The sequence below is a fragment of the Tarenaya hassleriana genome, unplaced genomic scaffold (assembly GCF_000463585.1).
Source record: "Tarenaya hassleriana unplaced genomic scaffold, ASM46358v1 Cleome10, whole genome shotgun sequence".
Classification (NCBI taxonomy): Eukaryota; Viridiplantae; Streptophyta; class Magnoliopsida; order Brassicales; family Cleomaceae; genus Tarenaya; species Tarenaya hassleriana.
The window spans coordinates 3,220,353-3,231,501 of record NW_010960188.1 but is presented as its reverse complement, the minus strand read 5'-3'; the positions used below and the strand labels follow the sequence as shown (position 1 = coordinate 3,231,501).

At 38.5% G+C, this 11,149-nt stretch overlaps 3 protein-coding genes across 3 annotated transcripts in view; all 3 read left to right on the top strand.

Moving 5' to 3' along the window:
* The first annotated feature begins 4,884 nt into the window (after positions 1 to 4,884).
* On the top strand, positions 4,885 to 5,344 carry LOC104803237 (transcription factor PAR1-like). The gene has a single exon (XM_010527142.1). It carries the CDS (start codon positions 4,917 to 4,919, stop codon positions 5,202 to 5,204), a length of 288 nt encoding a protein of 95 aa, XP_010525444.1. The 5' UTR covers positions 4,885 to 4,916; the 3' UTR covers positions 5,205 to 5,344.
* A 1,954-nt stretch (positions 5,345 to 7,298) lies between these two features.
* Positions 7,299 to 8,769, top strand: LOC104803212 (peroxisomal and mitochondrial division factor 1). Its single transcript, XM_010527116.1, is given in 2 exon segments — positions 7,299 to 7,368; positions 7,595 to 8,769. A coding segment is annotated over 1 exon segment (978 nt). The 5' UTR covers positions 7,299 to 7,368; positions 7,595 to 7,605; the 3' UTR covers positions 8,584 to 8,769.
* Positions 7,398 to 11,149, top strand: part of LOC104803221 — a 4,232-nt gene continuing 480 nt past the window's right edge. The window contains exons 1-6 of the mRNA XM_010527133.2: positions 7,398 to 8,593; positions 9,255 to 10,196; positions 10,304 to 10,381; positions 10,471 to 10,544; positions 10,631 to 10,738; positions 11,026 to 11,144. Of these exons, the coding sequence (XP_010525435.1) occupies positions 9,557 to 10,196; positions 10,304 to 10,381; positions 10,471 to 10,544; positions 10,631 to 10,738; positions 11,026 to 11,142 (1,017 nt within the window). The 5' untranslated portion in view covers positions 7,398 to 8,593; positions 9,255 to 9,556 and the 3' untranslated portion in view covers positions 11,143 to 11,144. The remainder of the gene's footprint in view (positions 8,594 to 9,254; positions 10,197 to 10,303; positions 10,382 to 10,470; positions 10,545 to 10,630; positions 10,739 to 11,025; positions 11,145 to 11,149) is intronic.

The window sequence follows — 11,149 nt, the reverse complement described above, 5'->3', positions numbered from 1 at the left end:
AACTGTCGACGTTCCTTTGCATTTAGCCCCATATCTTCTGCCTCTGCAAGCAAAGAGAAAAAAACCTTGTGAAAATTTCCATGGAGACATACTCTAATAATCAAAATTACAATCAAGTTTGGAAAGAGAGCAATCGGCAATAGCGTCAAAGACCGAGTTGTCTGCAGATTGATCAGACAACCAGTATAGATTCAGAGAACACTGTCAAGTAACTAAACGCATGAACATCGTCTCTCTCCCACAACCTTGTCTACACAGATTCAGACAGAACATCTATGTCCGCATAGAAGAAACTTAACGAACTCCATCTCCTCCGTAGACACACGCACACCATGAACGCAGTTGGTCAACTCGACAACTATAACTACGAATTCCAAAGGTAGAAAAATAGCATAACCTCCGAATATTGACGAAGAAACAAGCTTAATTTCACTAACGAAACGGGTCAACACCGATTCTAAAATCCGCGAATAAAGAAAAATCTAGCAACTGGGTTTCGCTGAATCCATCATCAGTTACATAAACATGAAGGGGGGAGGGGGGACAAAACCACGATCAATTTGATGAACTATAAAGCGCACGCACACAGCACGAAAATCACAAACGAAGAATAGTTTATCAGGAGAGGGGAGAACGAAGAGTACCTTCGATAGAAGACATGAACAAGGTTACGTTGCTCGATCAAGAAAATTCGCTTCAAAAGTATCACAAGAGAATCGAAAAGGCAGAGAGAGAGAATCGTAGAAGAAGAGGAATTGCTTTCTTATACTCCACCACCTCCTCCTCCTCCCATGGTTGCAGGGAAATTACACTAAGCAATTATAAAGAATTTTCGAAGGAATACCCTTTTTTTTCCGATGAAAATGAAAGAGAGAGAGAGAGAGAGAGAGAGGTGTGATTTAAAAATGGCGTGCGGGCGACCGTTGACACGAACCCAACGGGCTCCACGACCATGACCTCGTCACCCTCCCGTATCTGTCCTTTGTGCTGTTTTACGTCTCCCAAAATAAATAAATACATTAATTAATTTGTAGTTTCCATTTTTAAGGATAAATTAAACTCCAAGCTTAATCGATATTGGAATTATCATGTCTTTTTTATTAGATGTTGATTTTTGGAATTATCATGTTCACATGATGATATTTTGGATAAGTCCACAAAATCATTCGTACAAAAAATAAATAAACAAATCAAACGAAAACATAATAGAAACAAAAAAAAATCAATTTTATAATCATCATATTTTGAAGGTGGACAGAGCTTTGTTTTTATTTCATTTATTTAGATATAATTGGAAAGACTTTGGTAAAACAACACATACATACATACAACAACACATACATACATACATACATACATACATACATACATACATACATACATACATACATACATACATACATACATACATACATACATATTACATACATACGTACATGGGCCTCGGGAGAGTTTCAGGTGTAAGAGAACAGGTTGTAAAGATGGGGGCCTGCAATATGTTCATTTGAATATAGGCCTTTAAAATTTTTAATAACGAGAATGGGCCGTTGGCCCTTCGTACCGTTCTCATTCATATATTTTGCACGTGCATTATTACAAAAACACAGAGTATTCTAACATTCTCGGACCATATAATATATGATCATATTATATATATGATTGAAATTCTAATAATAACAACACTGATTTATTTGACCTTTACGTGTCGTTGAAAGAGAGATGAACACGTGTCATGAATGACGTGGAAGTGGTTTTTGCATAGCAAGTATAAGGACACCTGCACCAAACCGCATGTCTGTGCTCGTTGTGGCCGTAGAATTTATCAAGGAACCAAATCTTTTAACCCCTATTATTCCCTTCAAATTACACTTTCATGCCACTATCTGGTCCCCCAATTTTATTTTTTAAAAATACAAAATATAAAACTTTTACCGACTTTCTCCGATCGATGTTTCGACTTTCCGGCCCTAGAAATGTTCTTGTTTTTCGTTTGGTCATGATACGCTTCGTTGGCCTGTCTTATTTTAATATATTCAGTTGATAGATCCGTGCACAGGCAATAATTATTATATTCTGTAACAACATGCATCCCATGCAGATTTATACATTCTTTTTAATTCCGGATTTTAATTTTGTACATATATATATATAGTTTTGTATTCTTAAAACGTGATGGGGTTAATTATATATATATATATATTATATATCATCCTCAATCATACCGTCATTGGCAATTATTGTAAACCTATTGACTTTATAGTTTTCATCATCTAAGTTCTATAGGATGGGTTAAGGGCACATGATGATGATGATGATGATGATGATGATGATGATGATGATGATGGTGGTGGTGATGCCATCATCCGACGCATGTTGTAGTGGAAGCCCATGTCACGGAAATGCCATAGTTATTCTCTTTTTTTTTTTTTTGGTTCACAGATTCTTGTTTCAAACAGGGAAAAGAACATTTAAAAAAAAAAAGCAAAAACTATAACTAAACTAACTAGCAGTGGCGGATGCACGTTAAGGGCAATGGGGCAAAGGCCCCCATTAGTTTAATTAAAAACTGTATTTTTCTATGTAAATTTTTACAAATTTGCAAATAAAATTAGAAATGCCCCCATTTATAATAGAAAAAATTATGTTTGCCCCCTGTTGAATAATTTTCTAAATCCGCCACTGCTAACTAGCCCTTGAAAGTTGATGTAAAAATATAATTTGTAACATATTCATTCAAAATTTATAACATCAAGGTCTCGTGTGGAGGAATAAGAATCATTAGCTAGGATTGGTCGGAATTAGATTAGAACGTTGTTTTAGTCACAATTTTTTTTTTCCTTTTTCATATATTGTGTTTGTGTCGTAGATAGATTCCACTCTTTAATTTCCATCATGATCCATAATTATTAATTCGAAGTAAAAAATGGAAGGAATACACATGGGGTCCACATCCATGCATGCATTGTCCGAGAGATAAGCCATCAAAGGGGACCCGCCACAGATGTCCATATAACCATAAGATCCCCTTTGATTGCAAAACTTTGTAACCATAACTCCCAATGTAGTCGTCCCCCCACGATTTTGTGTGCCCTAAAAGTTATGTTGGTCCCTTTGCCCCCCTCCCCTCTCCTTTCTTTCAAACCTCTTTTTTTGCTTTTGCCCTTTCTTCTTTAGACATTTACCACATAAGAGATCTCTGTCCTTTAATTTGGATGTTTTATCGTATAACAGTCTCTTTCAAATTGCAAATATTCTAATCTCCTGCTGCGAAAATGGTACTAATTAAAAGAAACTATATGATTATTCTTTTATATATATATATATTAGGATATGTTTTGTCGTATATTCCGGCCATAGAATAAACACACACAATCTAAGAAAAATGTCTCGAGTGAAATTGATTCCCTTAAGAGTTTGCGGTAAATTTCAACCATATAATTATACATTTTTGTAGGATATATATATATATATATATATATATTATAATAAATACGACAAGTGTGTGGGTGTGGAGTTGGTGGATGGTGAAAAGTGAAGGGCACTCGGATCTGAAAATCTCAATCCCAATAACAACATGAGCCTCTCTCTCGTTCCCTCGTTGGAAACATCACCTACTACCTACCATTTTATTTTATTTAATACCCTCACTATTTCTTAATTTATTTAATTCCATCAACTATAACACCTATGTTCATTGTTCAATGCCCTCGTGCTGCAAATTAACCCATTTGATTTAATTTTGGTTTATCCTAATTTGGTTTAATGTCTTTTGTTTGATTTGTTTTTCGGAGCAGTTCTTTCTTTCCATGTTTTATACTTAAATATATATACATATATATATTTAATTTAAAGTAGTAAAAAGAGATTTATTTTGAACTATTATGAATTCTCCGTTTCCACGTGAATTTGATTTAATCATAATAACTTATTAGGGTTTTCTTGACCCAATAAAAAAGGTATTAGGGTTTGATAAAGGTACATGTAAAAAAAAAAAAAAAAAAGAGTTGACAAATGTAGGACTGATTTTGGGGCTCAAGGTGGGACCCAAAAGCGCCACGTGGCTCCCATGCCGCTGGTGATCATGTGGATCCTTGCTGCCCACTAGATCATACACTTAACTGCACTCTCTAGATGACTAGATCCAATCCATACGTATAGACTCGCATACACATGGATGCATTCGTATGTATGTATCTATAGAGAGAGAGCGCACATGGGAGGGGTGTTCGGATCAAGAAATTCATGTGAGAGCACATGTGCTTTGTTCCTGGGCCTTCTGTGGGCCCCCTCCCTCCCATGCACCTGCCACAGGTGATCCCTCCCCTTTTCCCCTCACGCGCCTCCATCTCTCCGCGCGTGGCTTTTAACTCGAATAACAAAACTTTATTTATATTTTCCATGCCACATCGATCTCGTATTTTTTTAAATTATTTTACGCTATATTTTGTATACCTTTGTGTCTAGATAAATTTAAAACCGGATGAAAAAAATAACTAATAATTAACATCGTTTAAACAATGATTATATAATTATTCACTAAAAGTTAAAATATAAATTCTCCGTAAGTCATGACGTGGCAGGGAGGAAAAATTGAGGGAACAGGGGGGGAGGGAGAGTCCGAGAGCATTTATCCAGACGGCTGGCTGACGTGTCCACTATAACCTCTCAACGTAGCGCGTGAATGCCACGCCCCTACTCCATAACCCTAAACATGAAAAAAAAACGGTACAACTGGACCCAGCTTTCACGTCATTATTACCTTTTTTTTTTTGTAACTCCACCAAAAAAAAAACCGAACTCATAATTTAACGGTCCAAAAGAGGAAGAGCCCTTTCCACTTCCAGGCACAGAATGGAGGAAGCCTCATAATTTAACGGTCCAAAAGAGGAAGAGCCCTTTCCACTTCCAGGCACAGAATGGAGGAAGCTCTCAAGAAACGATCTCCCCCGCCGCCGCAGACAGAGGCGGCGTTCGAGCGGAGGACACGGCGGAGGTCGTCGCCGGTGGAGGAGGAGGAGGTGGAGGAGAAGATAGCGCTGCTGAAGAAGATGGTGCCGGGAGCGGCGGCGCTTGGGATCGACGCGCTCTTCGACGAGACAGCTTCTTACATCTTGTCTCTTCAGTCTCAGATCAAAGCCATGAGAGTTATCTCTGCCTTTCTCGACCGCTTGGAGATGGACAACTTCACCAAGTTCGGAGGTTGATCTTCTTTCTACTTAATAATTCCTTACTATTATTACTTTTTTTTTTGTTTTTTAACATTTTCTCTCATGAAGTCCATAATTTAGTGTATTTTTTTTTTCCAATTTATAATGTCGGGGAAAAGATCTCCACATTTTTTTTCTCTCTAATCTTTTCCTGTACTTTTAGTTTCAATATATAAATATATATTTGTAGTGTATGATATACATATATATGAGAAGTGTTAATTACAACGTTTCATATGATACTGCGAGTTATAATAATTAATATTTCAATTATTAATTTAGCTAATTATGTATATATTGGCAAATGTTATCTATATAGACAAGAAGGGTCCAACTTAATTATATATATAGGCTAACAAAATCTAGCAAATCATGATCTGCTTAATATCCCATGTGTGTGGGGCTTCCTCTTAACTAGGGTTTTAACTGCTTATAATTTTTTAATAATCTAAAAATTCACGGGGTATGACAGACTGAAAAAATCGAAAATTGTGGTGAGTAGACCATGTTAATTTGGATTAAACTTAATTAAATTATTAGTTTAAAAATAATTAAATCATCACGGGGTTAGATTATAATTTTAAAAAACAAGGATCTATTTTGTAACGTTTCCATCAGTCATGGTGAGACAGACATTGTAACATCGATGCGAATCCAAATGTTTCCTGAAAGCGATCGGACATGTGGTTCCCGAATCTACCAACCAAGAACCAAAGAGAGATGTACGTACGGAGTTGGATGTTGCCATTGCAGAAGAATATTCTCGTCGGTGTACACAAACATTGACGCTGTATATATCGACATGCATATCCGTATGACTATGTGTCCATGGTACAATATTGGTATATGTGAATGATGCATATATGTTCGTACGGTGTCATTGCACAAGAATATTAATTCTTGCAGTATATATATATATATATATATACAAAGATTGACTATATGGTACATAAAATTTCACAAGAAACTGGCCGAAGTAATCTTTTTTATTGAATGCCGTCCATGGTTTCATGCATCTATCTTGGTATATATATATATATATATGCGAATCAGTGCATGTATATATATATATATATATATATATATATATATATATATATACCATCTAACGCGTTGGAAATTTTAATCATTTGAGTATCTGTTAATCCATAATAAGTAAATACAATTAATTAGCATCGATTAAAGCACGTATATGTATACGTCACTATTATTACTCAATTAGGAGAGAGAAAAAACATAATTTTTTTCTCCAAATTTATACATTCTAGTTTTTCACTTCAAACAATTTATTCCCTCCGCTTTAATTTTACATGCCGTTTTAAAAGAATTTTTTGTTTTAAAATCCATACACTTTATTTTAATTTTTTTTCTTCAAATCTATCCTTTTTTAATAATAGTTAAATATATCAAGGTAATAATTCTCTACCTGATAAATAACTGTAATTTTGGATGAAATGTTGTGTATAAATCTAAAATGTAATGTAAAATTAAAAGGTGGGAGAATGAGTTTAGAGTTGTATGTTTGTATAGGAGCATGGAAATTTGGATAATGGATATCTGATTATTTCCTAGGATGTCCGAAACTCGAAAACCTAGATCTTTTCAGATTTAATTAATATAATAAATAGGAATTAAGATTCAAAACACTTCAAATATCTTACCCGTGACTCACTAGTCACTTCTAAACAAGATCACTAATGGAGGGTAAACGCCAAGAGCGATAGGGTTAATAGTGGGCCAAAGTTAGTTTGGGCCATTGGGATTTGGTTGTAATTTTATTGTTAAATGCAATGCCTTTTTTTTCCACTGGAATAAAAAAAAAGGTGAAAATTTTCACATATATGCTAAAAGTTTCGAGCTTTAGATTTTGTTGGTCCTTTTTTTTTAATTTACCAATTTTTAGAAAAATAAATAAATAACGGCAACCAAAATGACAAAATAATATTTTTGGTGACATATTTATTCATAAACACTTTTAGGACAGATTTACGGTGTAGGGCCCACACTGCTTTAACCACGTGCGCTGCATATTCGCTCACCGTAGTTAATATAATAATTTCACAGATAATCTTAATCCTAATCCTAATCCTAATCGAATCTTTATTATTCTCGATTCTATTTTCCCAGAAAATCTCGATGTATTTTTCCGGGAAATCGAAAGGTACCTCGAGAAAATTCTCCTCCTTTGGTTCTCTATTTCGGTTTCACGGCGACCCACCGAATTCGAAAACTCGTTTTCTCTTCCTGATTACTGAGGTGAATTCCTTAGTGACAGGATTTGGTTGCCGAGAAAAAACCCGAGCGGCTGGCTGATTCGCTGAACAGCCGAACAGGTTCACTATAACTTGAGAGAATATTGATTCGATTTATGCGTTTGATTTCTACAGGAATAGGGTAGATGGCAGATGAGGTGGTTATCGACGGCGATGTGGACGATCGGGCGGCGAAGGGATTCTCCGATACCGACCAAAGCGTCGCCGGAAATATGGCTGAACTGAGACGGAAAATGGAGGAGCTGGAGGACGAGAAGCAAAGGCTGACGCAGGAGAATCGGGAGATTAAGGAGAGGTTGGAGAAGCTGACCGGTGAGTTCGAATAGCTGAGAGGCGTGGAAGCGGAGATGAATCAGAGGTTCGGGGAGATGGAGAGGGAAATCGAACAGGCTGAGGAAGATAAAAAGGCCCTAGAATCCATTGCCGCGAGAGCGGAGGAGCTCGAGACGGAGGTTTCGCGGCTTCAGCCTGACCTGATATACTCCATAAGCGCCGGGGATGATGCGGCGGCTGAGGTGGCGGAGCTAAAGAAGGCGGTGGCGGAGAAGGGGGAGAAGCTGGACGGATCTGAGAGGGAAGCGGAGAGTCTGAGGAAAGTGAGGGCTGAGACCGAGAAGAAAGTTAGGGATCTTGAACGGAGAGTCGGGGTTTTGGAAGTGAGGGAAATGGAGGAGAAGAGCAAGAGACTTCGGGGGGAAAAGGAGATGAGGGAGAAGATTTGTGGGAAAGAGAGAGAGATTAGCGAATTTCAGAAGAAAGTTGCGGGTTTGAAATTGGAATTGGTGAAGAATGGGGAGGAAATGGAGAAAGTGAAGTCGGGGAAGAATTTTGCAGAGGATGAATTGAGTGAATCACAGAAAAGGGAGATGGAGACGGAGGTGAAGGGGGAGGAGTTACAGAAGCAGGTCGAGTTGGCCAAGAAAACGATAGTAGGGTTGAAGGAGAGAATCATTGAGCCTTGCAATGGAACTGCAGCAAGTGATGTTGAACAGAAAGGTGCCTTGGGACTGAAGTCAAAGTGGCCTGTTCTTGCTGCTGGGTCAGTCGGCGCTGTTGGTTTGGCGGCTGCAACTCTGTTTGTCTTCTATTCAAAGCCAAGGTGATTTATCATAGGTAATGATGAGATTGTTGATCTCTGAGGAGATGGTTTATGGGTTAGTATATGATCTTTGGTTGGTTTTGGTTCGAAGCTGTGATGTTTTTGGCTGTCGGCTTTCGTATTTTCATTGAGGAGATTGTTGAATTTTTGGCTCTTACCCCATCAGATGCATTTGTCATCTTCTTCATCACTTCTAGTCAGCCTTCCAATATAGTTGCCATCATCTCAGTTAGTTGAATAACAAAGCAAAGCAATAGAACCCTGTTTCAGAATAGATTTCTTGAAAGTCATCCTCTGTTATCCCTTCCAAGAGCTCGCAGATTATTCCATACAATTCTTGAAAACACGAGTAAAGAGTAAACAAGAACAGAAACCATTATGTAATGGTTCTTTGAAGAAAATGTCAAAAGACCACTGTTTTTTAGTGATCTGGCTCTGTTCTGTTTCCCTGTTTCTTTTATACTATGTCACATTCATAATTCATTGCTTGTAAGAAATGGCAACCCTATGACTGATAATACCATGGTTCTGTGAAAGCTTTATGTCTCTGTTCCTGAATTTTATGGGTCAGAACAGCGAAGAAGCTCGAGGGGACAGAAAGAATATGGCATACCAGTCAATGTCAGAGTAATGAGAATGTGGAAGCTAAAGCTGCATTTTGCGTATTGCGTACAGGTACAAGTTCTTGTTTCCTTGATCATGGGTTGAGTAGATCGAGCCTGGTTTCCGTTTTTGGATTCACGGAAAATATATCTGGAATCAAGACCCAGGTCATTTGCATATCAAACAATACGATCAGATTATTGTTCTGTGCTGTCAAGGTGTAAAGGTTTGAGCTTTATGGCTAAAAGAATGGAGGGCGTGAGGTTGTTTTCTAAAACAGCTCCAAGAAAGCAGGAACATTTGTTGTATAAACTATTTCTGCCACCTGTGGATGTTTTATAAGAAGATTAATTAAATATTTTGACAAACCTGAGATGCAATCGCCATCGATGGCTGCTTCCTTTAGTTTCCACTATCCAATCCCTAAACGCTTCATTCATCCCTCCCCCTCTCACAAACGAAACCCTAATCCCTTTTTCCCCTCCACCAAACTCATCTGCTCCTCCTCCTCTTCTTCTTCATCTCCTCCGCAGACAACGCACCATCGCAGCTTGAAGCAGACCCGGCAGCATTCCATATTCGAAGATTCGCTTCCCTTCCACCAATTCAGCTCTCCGTCCGACGATTCAGGCCTCGCTGACCAAAACCCAGAAGGCTTAGACAGCGAATTTGTGTGTCGGGGTGGTGAAGACAGCGTGGGAGTTTTGTCAAAGGTGCGGTGGACGGATCTGAAAGCGGTTGTCGGACAGCGTGTTAGCATCGAAGGCATTGTCTCTTCGGTCTCCGTGGTGGTTAGAGATCGTCACCTGGCTTTGCCGCACGTTGCAGTGCCGGATATAAGGTACATCGACTGGGACGAGCTGAAGCGGGAGGGTTTCAATGGTGTCGTGTTCGATAAGGATAATACTCTCACGACTCCATATTCTCTGGCTCAGTGGTCACCGCTTCAGCCTTCCATAGAGCGGTGTAAGGCGGTGTTTGGACATGACATCGCTGTGTTCAGCAATTCTGCTGGTAAATTCTGTTCGTGGGTACTTATGAAGTTTTGTCTTTTTGATGTGATTGTAGTTTCAACGATGAAGATTCTAACTTGGAACTGTAATTCGTGTCTGGTGAATCAGGGCTTGCCGAATATGATCATGATGGTTCGAAAGCCATAGCATTGGAAGCACAGATAGGAATTAGAGTGTTGAGGCATAGTAAATCTTCAGGCCTTTTACTTTTACATCAGCTCTAGATGTCATTCAAGTGTTGGATCCTCATAATGCCATGTTTGTTGGTATAATAGGAGTAAAGAAGCCTGCGGGGACAGCTGAAGAGATCGAGAAGCACTTTGGTTGTCCGTCCTCACAGCTAATTATGGTAACTGACTAGGGAAGATCTTCCAAGAGATTAACTTGGCATTGCATCAGCGGTAGCCAAATGACAACAAGTCGTTGTTTTGGCAGGTGGGTGATCGGCCCTTAACAGATATCGTTTACGGGAACAGAAATGGATTCCTGACCATATTAGTAGAGCCATTGAGTCGAGCTGAGGAGCCTTTCATTGTCAGACAGGTTGGTTTACTCTCCTTTTCCTTTTTCATTAGAGTGCCGAGAATGGGAGGCATTGCGCTGTTTCCATGTGTTATTTCAGCGTTCTGAATTGGTTTAGTTTGTTGGAAAGTTCGTGTGAGTAGTAAGTAGTTTAAGTGAAGATGTTAGTATCGACTAGGTTATCGTTTGCTTTAGTGAAGAAGTTCCCGAATGTTTAAGCATTTGTCTTCAAGTTTTGCTCCTCAGATATAAATGTCTGAGAGCAAAGACATATAAAGTTGATATGGAAAATGGCGTAAATCTTGCAGATTAGGAAGTTAGAGATGACACTGTTGAACCATTGGTTGGGAAGAGGTTTGAAGACTGTGGGTCACAAATTGCTCTCTGATGTAACACAGTGTGTGAAGGATCCATCAAATTTGTAAGAGCGGT

What these genes read in the sequence shown, in the direction of transcription:
- LOC104803237 (XM_010527142.1), top strand. Translation starts at nt 4,917, where the DNA reads ATGGAGGAAGCTCTCAAGAAACGATCTCCCCCGCCGCCGCAGACAGAG.